The sequence below is a fragment of the Gobio gobio genome, assembly GCF_949357685.1.
Source record: "Gobio gobio genome assembly, chromosome: 8".
Classification (NCBI taxonomy): domain Eukaryota; kingdom Metazoa; phylum Chordata; class Actinopteri; order Cypriniformes; family Gobionidae; genus Gobio; species Gobio gobio.
Window position 1 is genome coordinate 11,232,170 of NC_137114.1, and position 24,653 is coordinate 11,256,822.

Below are 24,653 nucleotides of genomic sequence, written 5' to 3' on the forward strand. Positions count from 1 at the left end.
AAAGGTTCTATGAGGAGATTAAGGGATCCCAGAAAACAGAAATAAAAGTCGAGGAAGGATATTCATTTTAATGATTGTGATCCTGCCTTGCAGTGAGGCTAAAATAACATCCCATCTTTGTAAATCTTGTCTGATAGTAGTAAATAAAGAACTATAATTTTCCTTTCTGCAGTGAGGGAAAAATCTGAATTCCCTAATATTAAAATGTCTTACTAATTGGGATCTAGGAGGATGCTAATTAGGGGTGCACCGATCCGATATTAGGATCGGATATCGGCCGCGATACTGACAAAATAGCTGGATCGGGGATCGGAAAAATTAACAGATCCACAAGCCGATCCAGGTGTTTTTTTCCGTCGCAGCAGAACCGACGTCATTCGTCAGCTTCACGTGTGTCGCATGCTAGAAGGGAGCGAGCCAGAGAGTCGGCTGTGTGGAGGAGATATTTCACGCTTGCCACGCCAACTAGTTCGTCGCTGTTTCGAGGGTATTACTGCAAAGTAAGGGTCTTTCCTGCATTGACATTTTTTTGACGGCCAAAGCCTAATTTGATGAGTTATTGTGATTTACGAGTGATGTAGAACAGATGCTGCGCTTGTGACTGAGTGACAGAGAGACCGATCTGAGAGCTCCTCCCCCGCGCGCGCTCTCTGGGTCTTCAAAATAATCAGTGTTCGCTCTCATATTTCACATATTAATCCAAATCAAAAGCTCGGAAGACCGAAACCATGTTGCACGTGACACATTCGGACAATTTTGTCCTTGAATTATCACTGGGTGTGAATTGCGCTCAAAAAACATTGACTCTTCTCTGACCAGCTGACATAAAGCATACTTTCAATAAGCGGGAGACAAATTATATCCAGTTATGAAGTGTTTTCTGTGTGTTGACATCTTTCGCGATGTTCTAACAGACGGGATTCGCACACAACGCGTCTGCTAATGTCCGATTCGTGACCTAATGACTCCTTTGAACCGAATCATTTTAACGACTGGTTAGAACAACTGATCTGTCCAACACTGAACTCATGAACTCAGTTTATTAATTTACTCAGAACGCATCTGAAATGAGAACACAAGTGTGCTTACCCATTTTAGCAAGAGTGGATAGTAAGAATTATTTTTAATTATCAACAGTATTTCATCTTATTTCTGTTGACAATGTGTAGTAAAATAAATAGGCCTAGCCTACAATCATTTAATCTGGAGTGAGGTGAAACCAGAACAAAGTTGTTATTAGCTAGCTGAAATTTTTTATTAAATTGCATATGGTAGAAAATTAGACTATTTGTTAATTTGTAATGCTACTTTTTAATATTGATATGATTATATACCAAAACAATTATCTGTAGTGTAAAAAATGTTTGGTAACTGTCAGATTACTATTGTATGTTTGACCAATACACTGTTTTTTGTTTCCACTGCTACATTTTATTTATTTAAAGAAGTTAGATTACATTCTATTTTAGATTTGAATGCACAATTGTTTTTTAAATAAATAAGAATTCAACACCTTACATACATCTGTTATTTTGTCTTAGTTATGTTTAGTTAGTAAAGTCTGGTGCCTTTAGTCTCTTCAAGGAAGGTATAAGGTGGAAGATATACAGTTTATTATTAATTCAACAATATATCGGATCGGTATCGGGTATCGACAGATACACAAAGCCCAGGCATCGGTATCGGTATCGGGACTGAAAAAGTCGGATCGGTGCACCCCTAATGCTAATGCAGTATTGGTTGACGCTGACAAGGACATTAATACAGATTTTCCCCAGTTAATTTTTTAACCACTTATGACACTAAAGTCATTAAATATTTTAAGAAACTGAGGTAGAGAAGAGGAAAGATTAGACATGTAGAGAAGGATATCATCCGCGAAAAGAGAGTGAAAATGCATGCAGTCACCTATGGTATTCTGAGAGATAATGTGGTCCTGCCGAATTGCCTGCACTAAGGGCTCTAATGAAATAGCAAGGGCGATAAAGGGCAACCCTGTCGAGTGCCTCTATTCAACTGGATTGCATCCGAACAGCACAACCGCGTTGAGACCCGTGCAGAAGAATTAACATAGAGGGTCTGAATCATATGAATAAAACGACGGCCAAAGCCAAAACGGGTTAAGGCAGACCATAAATATTTCCACTCGACGTTGTTCATTAACCGGGTCGGGTGAGTCAATAATGTTCAAAAGGCGTTGCATGTTATCCATAGCAAAATGTTTCTTAGGAAATCCTGTAGAGAAGCTCCGATCTGCATTTTTGGGGCCGATCACCGATTACCGATCACCAAGATCATGATCTGCCGATTGCCGATCACTGCCGATCACAGAATGGCAGGGGAATGGCAATCTTTTATCTATAATCTTGTAGAGTTTGCACCATTTGTAGAAATGAAACTAACTCTAAATTAACTGAGTCAAGATCTTGAAGAACCACAAAGTGTTAATTTTAGAAAATGAGATAACTTAAGGCTACTGTAGGCCATCTTACCCAAATACATGTATATAATAAATGTATATAATTATCTCACCTAAATATTTGATCATGCAGTGCATTTTTGTTTTTAAAAACAACTTTTCAGGTAGGTCTAACAGTATTGAGGTAAGAAATACTAAAGACATTTAATAAGAAATCAAATGTAAATTAATATTGGTCTCCCCTGAATAAATTAAATTAGATTAATCCTTACATTTAAGGTTGCAAAAGTTGGTTATTCAAGAGCAGCGAGTGTCATAAAGGTTCATCAAGCAGCAGTTTATTCGACAGCTGTCACTTTAAGAGCGAACACGGATACATGCAGTTGCACAAACATTCACTCGTCTCTCCAGACCGTGCGCGCGAGTGCTGAGCGGTTTGAACACTGGCAAGACTCAAAAATAAATGCAAATGATAAACTTTAGTGACGATGCGACACTGCCTCGATTGTGCAAAGTGGCAAATCCTGTGTCAACTGTGCAGCTCGATTTTAGTGCAGATGCGATGCGCTGATGTGAAGCCATTTGAGCATTTTCAAAAGGGAGAGAGAGAGAGCGCGCACGCGGTGATTCACGCGCGCTGTTCGTGAATTTACGTCCCACAGAAAGTTTTCAAATGACTGCGTAAGTTATTTAATATAGAAATATGAATTGTACCTCACCTTCAGCATTATAATTATTTTACCCGCGCTGGAAAGAGAATGAGACGGTGTCGCTGCATATCATGCCCTCGCTCTCACGGCAGGTGCGGGTTTATGTGTCGTCAGCATGCGATCGGTTCATGAGATCGGCCGTTTTGGAGACCGCCGATCAATCATCCCAAAGCGATTATCGACCGATCGAGATCGGTTGCCGATCAATCGGAGCACCCCTAAAATCCTGTCTGGTCGTGGCCGATTTTTGAAGCTGGCGACTGTTCCCAAACGATAGGCTAGAACTTTAGCATATAACTTGACATCCGTACCGATTAGTGAGATCGGTCTGTAGCTAGAGCAGCAATGGGTGGTATTTCCCTTTTTTCAGCAGCAGAGAAATAAGAGCGGTGTTCTGGTCTCTATGGAAACAACCTGTATCTATAGCTAAATGTATGGAGTCAAGGAGGAGTGGTCCAATCAGATCCCATAGCGGCAGATACAGCTCCGGGGGTAAACCATCCAGAACAGGGGCCTTACCCTTATTCATAACCTCTAAAGCCTCCTTCAATTCTTTTAATTCTATTGGAGAATCGAGAAAGGCACATTGCTCCTCACATTGGGAGAGATCTAAATTTAACAGTAATTTAATGGTTGTTCATTCGCTCCCACCTCTGATCTGAAATGATGCGCATCAAGTTCCTTAAATATCCTGTTTACATCACCTGGAGCTGTGTGAAGAACCTCTGCATTATCCTTAATGGCAGTTATTGAGGCCAAGGCCTCATTGCGTTTCAGCCTTAACACCATTAGTTTACCTGGCCGCTCTCCGTTAAAATAGTAGTTTTATTTGGTACAGTGTATCAAAAATTCTAGTTTTTAAATTCCCCAAGATTCTGCTTTTCTGTTCAGTAAAAGTTTTTTTAAGATCCTTCTCTACACATTTAACCTGGGCCTCCAAACAAGTTAATTGTTTTACCCTGGATTTATTTACATGGGAGGCAAAATAAATAAAGTTTCCTCTCAAGAAACACTTGGTTGTTTCCCATAGGGTTTGTGGATGAGTGAATGAGCTCGAGTTTTCTTTGAGAAACACAGATCATTTAGAACAGAATTGTTTCACAAAATCATTTTGCAAAAAAGTTGTATTCATACGCCACCTTTTGGAGCTTAGGGGAATTATCGGAGATAGATTACAAATCACAGCGTAGTGATCTGAAATCAGTACGGGTAGAATATCAAAATGGTTTACGCCTTTGGTAAGAGATTTGGAAATCATTATGTAATCTAACCTCGAGAATGATTTGTGGCGTGCTGAGTAAAAAGTATAGTCTCTAAGTTCTCATTCTTCACTCTCTAGATATCGCATAAGTCGTTATCAACAATGAGCTCGTTTAATGACTGCGAAGCCTGATCGCCATTAACCGAGACAAGGGATCTATCAATTAAAGGGTTACAAACTGCATTAGCATCCATACCTATGGCCAAGTTGTAGTCGACAAAGTTAACAAGGAATTTGTTTAGAGATGGGAAAAAAGTCTACATCATAATTATAAGGGGAGTATACTGAGAAGAGAATCTTTTTTTAATTATTCCATGAACCTGAAGCATATGTAAACCGCCCGTTTTCGTCCCTTCCCGTTTTTTCTACTAGAAACGGGAATCTTCTGTTCTGAAGTATAATAACTCCTATTGAGGCACTATTATGTGATGAGGAGGGTAGAGCAGGAATGATTTGATGTCAAGTAGTTGGAGGCGCTTTCTCCCTTCGACCATGGCTTTCCTTTTTTGGGACGTTCCCTTGCTGAAGTCAGGAAAGAACCGCAAATGACCCTCTTCATAGCTCAGAGGTGATGCGCTCCTGGCTCCCTGCAGGATCGCCTGTCGGTCATTGTAGCGAAGGAGCTTGAAAATCAAAGTGCACGCTCCATTCATGGAGGAATCCCAGTTTGCGTACAAGCGGTGCGTCCGTTCGATCTCGATCGTCTTCCCTTGTAGAGCCGGAATCCACTTGGGAATATGGGTCTGCAAAAACTCAATTGCATTCCCTCCTTCAGCTCCTTCCCGTAGGCCCACCAACCTTAGGTTATTTTGTCTGGACTTATCTTCATGAAGAGATAGTTTCTCCTGGAGCTCCTTTAGGCAGGACTTGCTAGCAATCAAGTCCCTTTTAACATCCTGCACCGTAGCCTGCATGTTGTCACATCTATTGCCGAACGATTTGACATCCTTTTCCCAGCGAGTCCAATCGTGCTGTAATCATCGATATTTCCTGGTGAACAATTGTCGACATGCTTAGCTTTATGGCGCTCAGTTGCTTATCAAGCATTTCAGCAATGGCCTCGTGAAGGTGCTCGTCGTCTTTATGCTTTTGCTTCACTGGGGAGTGGATTCATTCTCGTTTAGATGTCATCTAGAGTGCCACTAGAACAAGGGATTTACATGAGATGCAGACAAAAACTTAGTAGGGATAGATCAATTTGAAAAATAGACAACTGAGGTAGAGCGTCAATATTAAGCAGCCATCACCATCATTTCGGTTCTTTTCGATTCTCGATTCCGATTCTTTGAGGGGTGGAGTCAAAACATGTCACAGGCTCATTTCACAGAGGAACATTTTATTTTGATTCAATAATGAGTTTTAGTTTTGGGACTTTCTCCACTGGCATTTTCCCCTGCTTTGCTGCAAAGGTGAATGGAGTTTCACACTGAGTCTCCACCGGTTTAGCAATAGCAATAGCATTAGCAGCAGTCATATTAGGACTGCTACTAGCGTGGGCAATTCGGCCGTTATTCTGCGCGCATTCCTGTGTGTGCGCACTCCAAGCTGTCAGTAGCCTCACGCATGACAACCGGTACACAACATTCACTTCAGGAGGTTTTATTATTAGTATTATTGTATTATTTCTTATCATATACGTTATAGAAAAGACGAGAGTCGCGTTTGTTTCTATTGAGCCTGATTTCTCAAAATGGTGCGTGTGTGTTTATCCTGGGTGCCATGACAACAGTGCGAGTTATAGTAGGCATGAGCGCCGGCACCTGCTGACGGCTGAGCGCGCACACACAGGAACGCGCGCAGAGTAATGGCCGAGCTCAGTGTTTTGACTGAATAATAAGATTTCTTTCTCGCAAAACCTTATAGTATGCCTCTGAACACTTTCCATATACGGCGGGCGTCTCCCTGTATCATTGCGTGATACATTTGTTTATTTTTTGTAATGTTTTAGCCTGGTCTCTATTCACTTCCATAATAGGAAGGAGCGCGTGCAGGACTATTTTTTTTTTCAGGGTTCCCGCGGGGTCTTAAAAAGTCTTAAAATGTCTTAAATTTCAAAATCTACATTTAAAGGGTTAGTTCACCCAAAAATGAAAATTCTGTCATTAATTACTCACCCTCACGTCGTTCGAGACCCGTAAGACCTCCGTTCATATTCGGAACACAAATGAAGATATTTTTGTTGAAATCTGATGGCTGAGAAAGGCTTCAGACAGGCCTCCATTGGCATTCAGTACACTTATACTCCCAAGACGGATAAAAGGCACTCAAAACATCGTTACAAAGTCCATCTCACCACAGTGGCTCTACAATAATCTTACGATGCGACGACAATAGTTTTTGTGCGCAAAAAAAATCAAAATAACACCTTTATCCAACTTGTTACTGCCTTCCGTGTGTGCCTCCACGACGCATGCGCGAGAATATGACGCAGATCCGGCGTTCGGACAGATGACCCAGAAGTGATTTGTTTACAATCAGAGGAAGACGCGCGTATCTCAGCTGTTGGATTCTACATTGATCGTGCTTTAGGTCTCGGCGTAGAGCTCAAAATGGGGTTAGAGTGTGCATTTCATGGATTCCCGAACCCCGGCGCTATGTCATATTCTCGCGCATGCGTCGTGGAGGCACACGCGGAAGGCAATAACAAGCTGGATAAAGGTGTTATTTTGATTTTTATTTGCGCACAAAAACTATTGTCGTCGCATTGTAAGATTATTGTAGAGTCACTGTGGTGAGATGGACTTTGTAACGATGTTTTGAGTGCCTTTTATCCGTCTTGGGAGTATAAGTGTACTGAATGCCAATGGAGGCCTGTCTGAAGCCTTTCTCAGCCATCAGCTTTACACTAAAATATCTTCATTTGTGTTCCGAATATGAACGGAGGTCTTACGGGTCTCGAACGACGTGAGGGTGAGTAATTAATGACAGAATTTTCATTTTTGGGTGAACTAACCCTTTAAGGCCTTAAAAAGTCTTAAATTCTCTGAAGTATTGAGTTCTAGGTCTTAAATAGTTTTAAACAGGTCTTAAATTATCCTACGTCCATGTAACGCTACATCTATTGCTCATTGAAATGCGCCCCCAGCACTTTTGTGTGTGTGTGTGTGTGTTTATTCCGGGCTATGTAATGACCGTTTACTTGATAACTTTTTACTTATATTAAAGGGTTAGTTCACCCAAAAATGAAAATTCTGTCATTAATTACTCACCCTTATGTCGTTTGACACCCGTAAGACCTCCGTTCATATTCGGAACACAAATGAAGATATTTTAGTTGAAAGCTGATGGCTGAGAAAGGCTTCAGATAGGCCTCCATTGGCATTCAGTACATTCACAGTCCCAAGACCCATAAAAGGCACTTAAAACGTCGTTACAAAGTCTTCTGTGTGTGCCTCCACGACGCATGCGCGAGAATATGACGCAGATCCGGTGTTCGGACACATGACCCAGAAGCGATTTGTTTACAAGCAGAGGAAGACGCGAGTATCTAAACTGTTGGATTCTACATTGATCGTGCTTTAGGTCTCGGCGTAGTGCTCAAAATGGGGTTAGAGTGTGCATTTCATGGATTCCTGAACCCCGGCGCTACGTCATATTCTCGCGCATGCGTTGTGGAGGCACACACGGAAGACATGAACAAATTGGATAAAGGTGTTATTTAGATATTTTTTTTGCACAAAAACTATTGTCGTCGCATCGTACAATTATTGTAGAGTCACTGTGGTGAGATGGACTTTGTAACGATGTTTTAAGTGCCTTTTATCCGTCTTGGGAGTATAAGTGTACTGAATGCCAATGGAGGCCTGTCTGAAGCCTTTCTCAGCCATCAGCTTTCAACAAAAATATCTTCATTTGTGTTCCGAATATGAACGGAGGTCTGACGGGTCTCGAACAACATGAGGGTGAGTAATTAATGACAGAATTTTCATTTTTGGGTGAACTAACCCTTTAAGCAATTGCTTACTTGTAAGATTTTGGTCATATTTCCCACCCTAAGCGATAATGTTATTAAAGCTAGATAGCACACCACTGGACCAGCCTTTTTTTGTAAGATTCATGCATTTTGTTTGTTTTATTGTCATGTGTGACTATTTTGCATCTAATATGGCAAATGTGGCATCCTATGAAAAAAAACAACAAAACTGGAAATGATAATCAATAATTTTGATCTCAGAAGGAGGGGAAATAAAAAAATTATTTATATATATATATATATATATATATATATATTAGTGAAATCCTGAGATTGACCAATGAGGAAGTGCAAGATTACTAATACTTTGTTCAATTTGAATAAATAAATTTGCTTTTCAATTAATTTTGTGATTCTGCATTTCCTTTGTACGTTTTTTTATTGCGTGATAGGTCTTAAATTTAATTCATGATGGTCTTAAAAAGGTCTTAAAAAGTCTTAAATTTGACTTGGTGAAATGTGCAGAAACCCTGTTTTTTTAATTTCTGCTTTTGAGGTCCGAAAAAGATAGGACATAGGGCACTGGGACAATAGCAGGGTGAGTAAAAGATGGCTTTATTTTCATTTCATTTCGAACTATCCCTTTAATAACGTTGCGCAGGGTTGCCCGAGGAGTACGAGACAGTGGACCTGCGCAGCACGTCAAACATTCTACACTCGTTAATTTGTACACCACATATTTGTATATTTGTAGTGCATCCTCCCTTGCAAGTAATACGTTTGACACATGTGTTGCACTCTGCCGACCCAGGCTTTTTTAAAAGTGAAATAAAGCCACACTTTTGAGCACCGCTTACCGTGCTCCATGGCTGCAACAGAACAAACAGGCGCGGCAAGCACTTCCGGAAATCCGGTGGCCACTATGGAGACACAAACTTGCGCGTTTGGAACCGATGATCGGAATCGAAAACAAATTTTCTAAATGATTCCAATGGCATTGTTTTTTTAAAACGCTTCCAAGTTGGAACCGGTGCTGGATGCCCAACCCTAGTTATCACACACCTATTTTACTATTTTTGACATCATGACTGAATAGGTTGGATCTTCACAGTTCACAGCAAGTTCCTGTGTTAGTGACTTTTACAGTACACTCTCTGAAAAAAAAAAAAAGGTACAGTGGAGGTACTATTTTGTTCCTTGGGGAGCAAAATGTATAACTGTACACAATTGGTCCTTAGGGTACAATTATACCATTGTTTTCCTCTACTTAGAAGTACAAACATGTGACTGCTATATGTCTCTTAATATTACTGCCCTGATGGGTTGATATAGGAACCCAGTTGCTATGGTGGTGATATGGACTTTGTAGGCTGAACAAGGCAATGTTTGAAAGGAAAGCTGTGAGATAATGGTAGTGTTTGCTATCGGGTGATGATAAAGAAGGTTGTATATAAATGTCATTGTTGGTTTGGCTTATTTGGATCAGTTTGTTTAAGTTAAATAACATTTAAGTAGAATATTCAAGGCCCTTTCATTGGAGTAGTTAAATGATGTAATCCTTTTCAGTTTTACTCGAGTAAACTACAAAAGTAATTGTTTTTTATGTACTTAAAGGGTTAGTTCAACCAAAAAGGAAAATTCTGTGATTAATTACTTGCCCTCATGTCGTTCGATACCCGTAAGACCTTTGTTCATCTTCAGAACACAAATGGAGATATTTTTTTGAAATCCGATGGCTCAGGAAGGCCTACATTGGCAGCAATGACATTTCCTCTCTCAAGACCCATAAAAGGTACTAAAGTCGTCGTTACAAAGTCATCTCACTACAGTTGTTCTACAATAACTTTATGAAGCGACAAGAATAGTTTTAGTGTGCAAAAAAATAAAAATCACAATAATGACTTTATTCAAGAAGTTCTTGTCTTCTGCCTGGGCCTTTGACGTGAACTCACGAAATACCACGACTCATGCACGAGAATATGACTTTCATTTTGCGCTTTGATAAGGCACTTTTACGTGCACTTGTTCATTTCTCATGGTTCGGGCATCCAGGAAATGCACACTTTAGCCCCATTTTGACCACTACGCCAAGACCTAATTCAACAGCTTAGATACGGCGCATCTTCCGCTGCTTGTAAACAAAGCTCCTCGCTTCCGGGTCATGTGTCGGAACGCCGGCTCTACATCATATTCTCGCGCATGCCACCCCCACCTCCCTGGCTAGCCTAGCTTAGCACAAAGACTGGAGGTAAACGGCTCCAGCTAGCCTACTGCTCAATAAGTGACAAAATAACACCAACATTTTTCCTATTTGCTATGTTGTGATGTGTATAGTCACAGCGTATACAAATAACAAGGTTACATGAGACAGCCATCTTATAAACTTATACATACTGGGGACTAGGGATGTGACGGTGAGGACATTTTCCCACCGGTTAATCGACGTGTGACAACACCGGTAATACCGGTATCACCGGCGGGGGCTTGTAAATCACTAATTCTATCTAACCGAAAGTAACATACACGACCGCAACTGAAAACTGAACTGAAAACGCACCAGTGCGCGCACACACCGTGAATGACAGCTCGTCTGTAAATGCGCGCTCTGTGAGACCATGATTGAAGTTCATCTGTAAATGCGCGCTCTGTGAGGCTATGAATGAAGTTCATCCGTAAATGCGCACTCTGTGAGACCATGGGTGCGTCTCAACAGTTCCCTAGTAGTCAGGGCACTGATCAGGCATTGATCGGTCTGTGTGAGAGGCACGCCATGAATGAATGACAATTTGTCCGTGAACCCTTGTTTATACTCGACGCGTCCGCACCATGGTCCGAACGAAAGAGCGCGAGGGTGCGCGCGGCAAAAATTGCGTCATCTCAGAGTGTCGGACTCAAAGGAAACAATGCGCGCTCTGTGCGGCCGTGCACATTTTACTTTCGGTTTTGAATTAGCTCCAATTCGGTGGCGGGTTGCTTGAATTGTGGGTTCATTAGCCTATTATTTTATATGAAAAACACAACAACAAAACAAATGACAAACTCCCTTAAATAGGCGCTTTTACGTTTCGCTTTGAAACCAAATCTTCCGCGATCATCTCAGTCAGCTCCTCACTCTATGATGAATGAAATCTGATGAATGACTCCTGCCGAGACTCACGGTCGGGTCATGCTTTATTAAGCAGACACGTTCAGTTTTAATTTGTATTGTCTGTTCTCTAAATGAACGAAATTATTTTATTAGGATAAAAAAAAAAAAAAAACGACGGTGGGGCGGTGCCACGGTGGGCAAGTGATGTAAGCGGTGTTGAGTCTGAACACCGGCAACACCGACTATCGTAGCAAGCCTACTGGGGACCATATTCTCAGAAGGCGCAACACTGCTCTACTTCTGGGGAGTGATTTGCTTGCAGCACCGGAGAAGCAGCGTTGTTACTCCCGTCAACAAAACCAGCGTGACTAGGTAACGTTAGCTGTTTTTGCTCAATGAACCCACAGACAAAAATTAAAACTGCCCATCTCCCCTGTCCCCTCCAATTCATTAGCAAGGTAAATGCTACAGTCCAGAGAATTACCTCTAGCACCGCTCATTTGTTACTGTGACAAAGTGCGTTCGTGACAACACAATACTAACATTACAGGGGATACATGGAGCACGGGAAAAACTGCAATACAGTAGTGACTAGGGGTGGGCAAAAAAATTGATTTTTCGATTAATCGTTTTTTAAAATGTGGTCGATTCAAAATCGATTCTCAAGGCCAAGAATCGATTTTTTTATTTTATTTTTTATTTTATTTTTTATTTTTTTCTCGGGGGTTTTCAGTCGATCCTGCCCAGTATCGCATATATGCTTGTCGTTAAGATAAAATCGAATGACAATCGTATCTAAGGAAGGCATGCAAATAACAGAGATAGTGACGAAATATAATGCTTCATCCAGGGCACGAATCAAAGCTCAGACGCCCCTGGAGGAAAAAGCCTCCATAAAAACGGACAGAGTCTGAATGACGGTCGGCTAAATCGCAAGAAATGCTTGTCCTTTACTGAAAATTGCTGAAAATCATCCAATATCCTTTTTATGTTTTAGAATAAGTGTATCAAAATATCCATAAAAACAAAATTGTATTGTATTTAACATTGTATTTAACATGATCTAACTCTGGGGAATACAGTTAATAAGCCAAAGTCCCAAAAAGTTGGCGTGTTCCTTTAAGAATTAAATTGGATGGTTTGCTGGGTCTGACATCATGAATTATTATGAATTGTCATGTAGCCAGCACTAGTTAGAAAGGAAGATCATTAGTGGATGCATAATATGTATTGATCAGCAAGTTAAAAAAAACTTTTATTCTATTCCCAAAACTTGTCATACACTATCAAAACATTTAAATACATTAAAATATCAATTTAGGTTACTTCATGTGTGCAAACAAGTGAAAAAACAAAACATAACATTGTATTTAAAAATGAGAAAAAACTAAATGTGTGTGTTGACAAACAAAATGTGTGTTGACAAACAAAATAAAAACAGACGTCACTTAGGGAAAAATGCATAATATTTTATGAATGTAATCTTTGCTATAGTAGTTTTATATCAGTTGAAACCACTACAGCAGTGGGGAAGATGCATGGGGATTAATTTGTGTAATTTTATTGTTTTGATTCTTTTTTTTCTTTTGTTTTTTTTTAAACATAAAAATTCCCTTTTAAAGCAGATTTAGTTCACAAACAACTGACAGGCGTGACCTACATATGATTTTAATTCACATAAATCAATACTAAAATTTGGCATTAGTTTAGCATTAACTGAGCTTCTTGGCTCATTTTGAGTCACACTTGTGAATTCAGTGAATTATTATTATTATTATTATTAAACAGTATAAAGCATATGCATTACAGATGTACACATGGAAACAAAAAAAAAAAGACAAAAAGAAACTTCTGTGTCTCATTTCGAAGGCTGCGTTCTCCGAAGGCTGCATATGTCATAGAGGCTGCTTCTTTTCAGTAAACCGACCACTACATTCCAAAGCCATTAAAGAATTAATTCACTTTAAATTTAATTTCATCCCATGATTTACTAACCCTCCAGTCATCCTAGGTGTATGACGAAACAGAATGCAGATTTCAGTGCCTCATTCCGATGCCAATTCAATTAACATGAGCTTTTGTGCTTTGGTTGGCGCTGAGCCAGAGACAGACGCTTGATATCAGTGCTTGATATATATATATATATATATATATATATAATGACAACTATTCAGTGGTTTCAACCACATAAGGTTTATTTTAGGTTTCAGACATTTAAATACTCATAAGAAATAGTGAACAATACATTTAGTGTGTTAAATACGCACTGATGTCTATGGAAGTGGCAATCCTTTCAATTATAATTGACTACGTGTCTTATTAGATACACATTATATAGTTAACTATAATATAGTTTACTCCATTCTTCTTCCAGTTCTCTCCCAGAGACGTGGCGCCCATCACGCATTATAGATTAACTAACATGATCATTATAAAGGTTTTTAAAATGACAAAACACGTTCACTTGCACATATTTGAAAATTGGAATATCAGATAGTTCATGACATAGTTTGTGAATGTATTGAATAAAAAGGAAAAAAATAAATAAAACCGATACATCTGTCATATACAGCACTATTGTGGCTGGTTAGTGTCACATGAAAAGCATGACCCATCGCCATGGAAATGCTTTCTAAAATATTTAGCCAGAGAATATGGTCATATTTCTGCAAAATAAAGCTGCAACCTGAAGCTGGTTTGTAGCATACCAAGAATACAGACTACTGCTGTTATTAGACCTGTAACTTTTATATAGTGTTAAATTAATGTAGTTGGGTTAGGTGGCTTAGGTTTTACTGTGAATTCATGTAAATGTGTTGTGTTTTGTATTTATTTATATTTAAGTATACTTTAAACCTTTATAAATTGTTCAATTTAATTTAATTTAATTTTTTTTAAAATCCACCGTCATTTTGTGGCTCTTTTAAAAAAAAAATGTTTTTAAAGTATTGGTTCAGGCACCATTTAGGCACCGGTACCGTTTTAAAAGTATCGTTGTGGCACCAGTATTGTATATAAAACAACCGATACCCAACCCTAGTTAAATCTGTATATGCTTCAGAACATGGCTTCGCTTCAGAAGGCCTTTATTAACCCCCCGGAGCCGTGTGGAGCACTTTTATGAGCTTCAAACTCACTGGACCCCGTCACTGCCATTACAAAGCTTGGCAACATCAGGATATTTTTTAAAGGGGTGGTTCCGTGGTGTTTTCCTAGGCTTGGTTGTGTTTATGGGGCGCAGTATAACATGTCTTAGAATGAGGAGATACGTCATGGTCGCTTGTGGTCACGTGACAGATTGGGCGGAGTCTGAGCCCGTCCACCATTCCGGGATCCCACGCTATCGGTTGCCAGGGGCAACATTGTAAGAGCGATACAGAGATCAGAGCAGGAAAGACGGCTCGAGGAATTATCATTGTGGCGTTAAAGCGGATAAATTACGAGAAAACTTAGAAGAAATGGAGAAGAGGTCTCTTACAGGGAGAAACTTACTACCAGTGCCAAGCTGAGGTATTTAGAGAAGCTGATATCAAAAACTTTGACCCATACGAGCTGCCGCAGCAGAACTCACAACTCTTTACCACCTTGCACTGAAATGTGTCTATAAATATATTTCCTGTGCATTTTGAATAATAAATATATCTCCCCACTATCCTGCAGCAGTCCAGTGCTCGTCCTCATAGCAGTGTTTTTCTCTTACTGATCATATTTTATACCTGTTGAGTTTACATTTTTAAATTAATTTCACTAAAAATTAAAATGATCGTTTGTGTGCGCTGGTGCTTTTATTCCAGCCGCCTTAAGTAGAATGAATGCTCGGTACGTGCCTTAAATTAATGTAATGTTAACAATGTTAAATATTGAATTAATCTTTAACAGTAATGCACACAGGGAAAATGACAGTCAACTAGGCCTACCTTGAATATTAATTAAGCGTTTTGGGCACAAACATGTTTATAACGTACAGTAAAATGACTGACAATGAAAAATTACAGAATAGTGATCAACATGTTTAATACAAATAAATTAAAGGTTTGTATTGATCAAGTGTCTCACACTTCAGCATCGCGATCATTAGTTTAGACGATGACTGACACCCTGTGGTGAAATAATGGCGTACGTTTACCAGCCGCTGCTTTCTCAGATTGGCTTGGATGGATTAAAACTTCATGTTCAGTTGAGTTTGGAAAACTATGTACATAATAATCATCAGAATATCTCTTCTCCAGTTTCTGTCCGAATCCATTATCTGGCGGGCATACCCCCAAAATGGCGGAAGGGGGAGGATGCCGTGATATTTGGGGGCGTGCGCTGTGTCGTGACGACATCTCCACATTCTCCTTTTTTTTTTTAAAAACGCTGTATTTTTCTTCTATTTTACCTTTGTTCCACACCGCTGTCTCCGCTGTCCTTTGAACGGCTCGTTTGCTTCCTGCTTCTATGAAGCCCATCCCTCCGAAAAACGCAATGGTCTTAGATTGGTTAGATGCCAATCGATGCCAAATTTAGTTTGTAGTTCTGCAACAGCTCTCTCTCATTCGCAATGACTGCGACGTGGCCTCGCCCACTTTGTTGCGTGTTCGCGGGGGCAATGTTTATGTTAATAGCAAGGGTTTATGATGTCACCAACCCGGGAAGAAGCTTGTTGTAGTCCGAAGCGGCCGTTTTTGTTGGCAATAAACTTCCATAACTTTAGAAGACAATATCCCCGTTTGCATTGAACTTTCAGCGCTGCAACTTTGCAGATACTGTTTATGCTCAAGCAGCAACATTACACACTAACTAAAGTTAAAAAAGTCAAATCGCAGGCAACCACCTCTTTAATATAACTCTGATTGTGTTCATCAGATATTTTTCTTAAAGGTCCCGTTTTTCCTGTGTTTTTGAAGCTTTGATTGTGTTTACAGTGTGCAATATAACGTGTTCATGTTTCGCGTGTAAAAAAACTGTATTTTTCACACAATTTACTGATCTGTATACCGTAGGCTTGCTACGATAGTCGGTGTTGCCGGTGTTACCGGTGTCCAGACTCAACACCGGTTACATCACTTGCCCACCGTGGCACTGCCCACCGTCTTTGATTTTTTTATAGTAATAAAATAATTTTGTTCAGTTAGAGAACAGACAATACAAATAAAAACTGAACGTATCTGCTTAATAAAGCAGGATCCGACCGTGAGTCTCGGCAGCGGCAGGAGTCATTCATCAGATTTAAGAGTGAGGAGCTGATTGAGATGATTGCGGAAGATTTGGTTTCAAAGCGAAACGTAAAAGCGCCTATTTAAGGGAGTTTGTCATTTGTTTTGTTGTTGTGTTTTTCATTAAAAATAATAGGCTAATGAACCCACAATTCAAGCAACCTGCAGCCGAATTGGCGCTAATTCAAAACTGAAAGTAAAATGTGCACGGCCGCACAGAGCGCGCATTGTTTACTTTCGCCTTGCTCCGCAGTGCGAGCCTCCGCGCATTTTTTTGCCGCGCGCACCCTCGCGCTCGTGTGGGCGCGTCGAGTATAAACAAGGGGACGAACTGTTATTCATTCATGGCGTGCATCTCAATCATAGACTGATCAATGCTTGATCAGTGCCCTGACTACTGAACTAGGGAACTGATTGAGACGCACCCATGGCCTCACTGAGCGCGCATTTACAGACGAGCTGTCATTCACGGTGTGTACGCACCGGCGCGTTTTCAGTTCAGAGCGGTCGTGTGCATGTTACTTTAGATTTAAAAGCCTCCGCCGGTGATACCGGTATTACCGGTGTTGTCACACATCAATTAACCGGTGGGAAAATTTCCTCACCGTCACATCCCTAGTATACCGCTGTTTACACTTCTCCTTGTTCTATGAAGTCCCTCCTTCAGAAATACGTAACGAGTTCTGATTGTGCCAGCGGTTCCCGTGTTGTGATTGGACAGCAGCTTAGCGCACGTTGTCCGGAAAGGTCACGCCTCTTACCATAACGGGGAGATGCATGCGCTCAATGTTATTGTAAACATGTCTATATTACCGTATCAATTTGAGCCGGAATCAGACCCGGGATGAAAATAACAGCGTCTCGACGACATGGCGACAAACACACTCTACAAACGCAACACTTCCTCTTCTCCACGCGGTAGAGCAACAAGACCACGCCCCCTTTTCAGCGTATTCTTGTGGGCGGAGGTTAGTCAACAAACTGTTCAACTGACGTCATTAAAGCAGGAAGTACAGGGCTTTAGGCTTTGAAAGGGAACTTCTGTTAAATAAAATATCTCGCTTGGCATTGAACTTTGAGCTTTATAATTTTACAGGTATTGTTTATGCTCTAACAGCAACATTACACACTAACTAAAGTTTGAAAAATGGGATCACGAAGAACAGGACCTTTAAAACCCCATAGATTCACTTCAGAAGGTTTGCGCTCGTCAATGCACTGGTGTTTGCGCTAACCAGTAGATTGTGTTGGTCATTGTGGAAATGATCTGCCTGTGTCTGTGTTCTTTAATTTATGCGTCGTCTGTAGATCACGCGCTGAACTTTAAACTCCCATCAGCGATTTTATGTGATTGCACTCTCGCGCTAATTTGCTGTTTAGTAAATCTGGCCCCAAGACCATGATATTGGAGGACCAAATTCAGTAAACACCTTATAAATAAAACATACTATGTACAGGCAAGCAGATGAACCTAGACTATGAACGCAATGCGCAAAGTTTCACGTTAAGTGAAGTTGCATGTTATAATGTCAGGACTCAAGGAGATGATTGACAATTAACATCTAGTTTGGACTGGTGGTATGGTTCTGTTCTGGGCAAGAACTCTACGCTGACACAATTGTTAGACACGAAATCCGTTTCAATTTTAATTCATAGTTTTGACTTTTAGAACGTGGATATCACACCTGTATGAATGTCATGATTTTGTGGCAAGACTAGTGCATACCTTGGCTTTTATTTATTTTTTGTTTGCCTTAGATAAAACTGCCCATGCAAGGTTACTAAATATGCAGATTACGCCTTACATGGATGAGACGTACAGATGTGAATGCGTTTGCCAAAATGTCCTTTTTAGAAAATCACAACATTTGCATCACTGTAACAAGAGTATATATGTTATCTCTTTTCTCTTAATGCAGCTCTGCTCCTCCTAACAATGGCAGACACACAGCCCGATCCCTCCACTCATTCGGAGCTGATGGATGAGGACGAGCCCTTCTTCAGTAACCTGGACCTCTTCCTCTTCACTCTCATCGCTGGCCTGCTCATCTACTGGCTGATTTTCCGCAAAAAAATTGAACCCATCCCAGAGTTTAAAAAACTAGAGACTGCGTAAGTACCTGACATGTTTCTGTACGCTGCTAAACACTTTGTGTGAAATGAAATTGCATGACTTTCACAGTAATTTCACAGTAGCACTTCTCTTGTGTCTAACTCTTGGAATATCAGAATATCAGTGCATATGTACTATGAAGGTTCCCAGCATGCAGTGTGGCATGAATAGATTATGCTGTGGAGTTTCTTGATTCTTGTTTGATTTATATGTGCCAGCTGAACTTATTTGTTGAGTGTCACCATTTTTATGTTGCAAAATGATTTCAAATCTTTCAAAGACAAATCTCTGCAGCTGCTTCACTATTGTGAAATATCCATCTATGAACAATTCTGAATTTGAAATGAGATTTTGGTAAATCTTTATGCTGGAATAGTGCTAATAATAGTATAGTTTGACTAACTTAAAAACAGCCAATTAGCTGATTTTATATTCTAGCTTGTCATTGTTTTAACAAATGTTTTCATTTATCACACTTTTGACTTGGCTAGATCGGAAATTTGAATATGGGTCAAGGTCTAAGATCCCAAGCACATGCAACACTGATCACCATCAGGGTGACTTCAAAACAATTACAGTACTAAACTATATAATTTCTTACAGTGGCATGATTTAAAGACAACTTTATCATGTGAATTCACAGTGAAACAAGAGCAGTAAATTACTGTGATGTCAGCATCGTTTTCCTCTTGATTAACAGCAGTTCATAAGAAAATGACCCAGCATGCATTGATTTCACTGTAAATATCTGACTACAGTAAATTATTGTAAAATAATACTCTTCAATCCTGTAAATTCTTGGAATTTTTTTACAGTGTATCGTTTCTCTACAATACTGTCCAGATGAGGAGTAGAGAACAATTAGAATGTAAAATTGAAAAAATCTTCACTTGTTAAAAATCTTGGATATCTTTTATTTTTATTTTTAATACAGGTCATTGAGATCAGTGAGAATCAAACGGTCCTATGTAGAATCTTATTTTTAATATATATCCTAATGCTTTTGTGTGTGTGTGTGTGTGTGTGTGTGTGTGTGTGTGTGTGTGTGTGTGTGTGTGTGTGTGTGTGTGTGTGTGTGTGTGTGTGTGTGTGTGTGTGTGTGTGTGTGTGTGTGTGTGTGTGTGTGTGTGTGTGTGTGTGTGTGTGTGTGTGTGTGTGTGTGTGTGTGTGTGTGTGTGTGTGTGTGTGTGTGTGTGTGCGCGCAACACACACACACACACACACACACACATAAATACACACACATAAATACACACACATATACATATATATATATATATACATACATGCATACATGCATACATACATACATACATACATATACACATACACATATACATACTTTATAAATATTTTGTATAATACTTTATAAAAAAAATTTATAGTAAAGCTACTGTAATGAGAATTATTTAAATTGTAAAGTGCAACTTTTAGCATATATCATGGTAGTACTGTATCCTATACCGATTAATGCAATGTATTTTTAGAGAAAAACAGACCGTATACAGCAGACTGTTCAGATAGTATAATATCATCCACTTGTAATTTTCAATTGTTGTCACTCTCACAATAATGAGGGTTTTATTCACCCACCCTGAAATGTGATTGCTCCAAAGTCCTGCTCCACATAATGGGACATTAAATCTTCTGTTAAATCTTCTGTCATTGTGTATTGTCACTCAGCAGTTTTGGGCTCAGTGTGAATGGGTGCATTTCTTGCTGCTGGCAACTTGTCGCTTGGAAACTTTGATAATTTTAGGAGAAATGAGCAAAACATTTTTGCAAAAAAAAGTGATTCTTGATTCAAAAATATAATTTGGTTAGTTTTTCTTAGCATTTGTGTTGTAACTCAGAAAAAAATAGTATTTTGAGAAATGAAATTATCAGGTTTCATTGAAATTGAGAAATTTAAATGAGAAATGAAATTGGCAGGTTTATCATTGCAGTCTTCCCACTAAAACTCGACTGTCCTCTTGGAAACATTTAGTGTTTTCTTAGGCCGTACTTCATACTGCTGACGCAGGAGTTTCAGGGAATGTTTATTGCTTGCTTAGCCTTGACTAATGTCATTGGCAAAGGTCTTACTCAATGCCAGACATTATAGTCCTGAGTTTTTATAGAGAGAAAACAAACTGTAGGACTTCCTCATGGTTGAAGGACATGTTTTGTGCTTTGTTTCTCTCTTTCATACATCACCTGGCTTAAGAGACAGACAGGAATAGGGTTGGGAAAGGAAAATGTTACTTGAATTTTTTTTTTTTAATCAATACATTCAATAAATGGTTCAGTAAGTAATTCATATGATAATTCAGCCAATCAAACTGCATAATAGCAAACCTTGAACATTTTTAATTCAAACATTTGTATTTATCCAAAGAATTCCCACTTGTCACCAATGGAAAAAGGCTGTCTGTAAATCAAAATCATAAATTAAAAGTTTAAATAAAATATTTAGCTTTCACCATTTTACCAATTACCAGACCTACTATAAACATTATAGTGAGGACTAGACCTCACTTCTCACTGGAGAAAGTATAACCTGAATTTATTTTAGATTTTCTATCGATTATCGGTATCGATTCAGATGTTCCAGTTCGATTCGATTTCGATTCGCAAGCTCTCAAACCGATTAGATTTTGATTCTCGATTCGATTTCGACTCTTGATTCAACTCAATGAATATAGATTTAATACAAATACTATATTTATAAAAAAAGGACAGTTAACATAAGTTTACAAGTGGGTAATTCAAAAGAAATTAGGAGCCACAAACCTGTATATTAAACTCTTTTTATTTTAGGTACACTTGGGTACATTAAAACAGAACCCATCTCTATATTTCAAACGCATAAAATGATGTTAAATACAATGACGTTTTGATGCAACTTTATTCTAAAAAAAAATTTATCTGAGAAGAATTTTATTCAATTTAGTTTTTATGGATATTTTGATAGATCATTTTTCTAAAACATAAAAAGGATATTGGAGGATTTTCAGCTATTTTCAGTACACAACAAGGATTTTGTCGCCCATCATGTGTGCAGTTACTTTTCATACACGAGAAGCGCGTTCATACCTGGACACAAGTAGTTGCCATGGTAACGAACAACAATACCTTAACATGCTGACTTATGTGGACTAACTTTTATTTGAGGAAATCTGTTTATAACATAAGCTATTAGGTTGGAATTATTGGTCCTGCGCTGTCTATTGACTCAGTTGATTTGAATATGTCTATAATGGCTAACGTACGTGCTTAGGTGAACGCTCAAGTTTAATACAATGATCATGATGCAAGGCAAGCATTCGCATGCATGTGATCTATTTTTAGCGGTTGTGTGCTCGGCTGTGGGGGTGTTGCAACGTCTGGGTGATGTCTCATCAAATGGTTCTGCAGATTTGTAGTATTCCTACAGCATTTCACCTCAGCATTAACGTTACAAACGTCGACAACGCACCGGAAGCGCCATTTAACCACTGAATGAATGACATGCGCGCCTCTCGCTCCTTTGTAACATCACGCAAGGCAAATAAGAGGGTGACATCTAGTGGAGAAGACTAGTAATTAGATTTATGTTATGTTCAATGTTTGCGGAAATAAATAAGGAAAAAAATCGATTCGTGGCCTTTGAGAATCGACCACATAAAACATTTTTTTTTTTAAATTTGCCCAGCCCTAATGTCAAGTTTAAATGTTTTTTTAGTAATTAAAAGTATGGATTGTGATATTGACCTTGTGTTTGCCATGTAAATAACCTCGATGCTAACATGGCGTTAAAAATATAATAAACAAACAAACAAACTCTCTGGAGGAACAACTGAAGAAAAATTTTATTTGATATTATAGAATTATACTTAAATATACTTTAATAAATACCATACAATATTAATACTCGTATAATTATCATCCTTTTTCATCTAAGATTTCTAAAAAGAACTTTGGCCCTGTCCCAAACAGCAAGTCCTCACTTGTGCGGGCACACAAAGTCTTCGAGACCATGTCGATGTTGAACACCATTGGTTGTCTTGTGTCTTGTGACCAGTTGTGTTGCTGCAGAAGTGCAGTAACTTCAAACTCCATATGATGTTTAAACAATGTGCAGGTAAATGCATATGAAACACGCTGTCAAAATGAACAGAACTATGATATGACCGGTCATAGGCATAATCGTATTGACAGAATGGACAGCGTGATAAGCCAATAACAGTGCGTTCAAGGTATTGTCGCTTCCCATGTGAAACTTCGTCTAGTGTATGAGTGCTTTTAAATGCATGTTTTTAAACCGATTATGCTTATGGCGACAAACATGGTCATGTAAATGCGCTAAAACGTTTAAGCTAGTGTTAGACCGATATATCAGGCCGGTATTTGCGTTTTTTTTTTACGTGTATCGGCATCGGCCGATACAAGGCTGCTGCGTTCGCTGATATTTTTTCCCCTGCATTATTTACAGACAGGCGTCCACAGGGCAGCTCTCACCATCTTCAAACTGTCTTGCTCTCCCTCCCTCGCGCATATTAATCAAAATCAATTGAGATTTGACACAATGGTAAAAGGTCGAAAGACTGAAGTTTCACGTGGAGCATTGGGAGATTTTTTCAATGTCTTCCAATTGCTGGGTTAGTCCATATTCAACCCAACTTGGGTTATTTTTAACCCAGCATTTTTTAGAGTGTAACCATTAAATGACTAGGTTGTAAATAGTTTTAAAATTAAGTATAGTACAGTCAGTGTGCACTTTATGCTGCTTGCTTGTTGATACTGTGTGCAATAGTGTAATTATTTTATTTATGCTTAAATATTTTCAGAATTTATTTTCACCACTGAACTCTTTTTTTTCTTGTTCTACCTCACCTGTTTTTACTATTTGTTAAATAGTTTTTTTTAGTTCAATAAATGTTGCTTTTTTAAATTGTAGATTTTTTAAATTTTAAATTTTAAATTATCATCATGATCATTGTGTCGTTTTTATTATGTAAACTGAGGGAGCAAAAACAGTATCGGCTCCAAATATCGGCTCAAGAAAATCGTCAGACCGTATCGGTCATCGGCTAAGGCCGATGAAAAAAAAATCGGTATCGGCATCGGCACTAAAAAATCCATATCGGTCGATCCCTAGTTTAAGCTTTATTGTGTGAATAAGTGTGCATGTGTGATATGTGACAGGACAGCATCCTTATACGGCAGATTTAAGCACATCCATCCACATCGAGTGTTTTTGCCGTATGTGAGGAGAAATATAGCTCAAACTGCAATTTCTTTTTCTTGACCCAAGAAATATTTTTTAAAAACTTGTTCTCATCTCGTGCAGCCAAAGGACGAGTGGGACAGTTGTAGAAACTATTTGAGAGGAGAATGCAAGTTTTTCACATCACATCTCACATAATGAATAGAATACTCTGAGTAAATTACATGTTTGCTTATGTTTTGATGTCACCACCAGGGAATAACCTGTATTTTATACAATGGTTTAACACGGTTTACTTGCATTGCCTGGTTATTGATCTGGATGGAAACCGGTAAATCAGGTTTTCTGGCTTCTCCCATCTTACAATTTCCCCACGCTTGAGGAACTCTTTGAAAATTCAACAAACTCACTCAAAGTAAAACTTGATGATGATGTTTGGTGATAGGCACAAATATCTATTTCAGTCTTGATTCAGTATCAATTCGTATGTATATATCCTACTGTACATATAAGTAAAAATACGTTTGTCTTTTTAGCACTATTTTAAACTTTTCTTGGGTTAAATTATATTTGCTTGCATTCATTAATATTCACTCGTGTTTGCTTTTAGGATATATATATATCCTAATATATATATAAGGATGCAAGTTATTAACTTTTTAAAATTGCACATTTAAAGAAATCTAGTGTTTGATCATGTCTAAATGTGTATTCAAATGCAAAACCTAAAAATAAGTAAGAAGTTATGATCTGTAATACTTTT

At 38.9% G+C, this 24,653-nt stretch overlaps 1 protein-coding gene across 2 annotated transcripts in view; it reads left to right on the forward strand.

Moving 5' to 3' along the window:
• Positions 1-24,653, forward strand: part of porb (P450 (cytochrome) oxidoreductase b) — a 68,564-nt gene that overhangs the window by 8,373 nt on the left and 35,538 nt on the right. Inside the window, exons 2-3 of one of the 2 annotated variants that reach the window (XM_079823039.1) lie at positions 8,860-8,901; positions 18,509-18,701. In XM_079823039.1, coding sequence (XP_079679165.1) covers positions 18,526-18,701 — 176 coding nt within the window. In that variant the 5' untranslated portion in view covers positions 8,860-8,901; positions 18,509-18,525. The remainder of the gene's footprint in view (positions 1-8,859; positions 8,902-18,508; positions 18,702-24,653) is intronic. The other variant, XM_079823038.1, reaches the window with a different exon arrangement.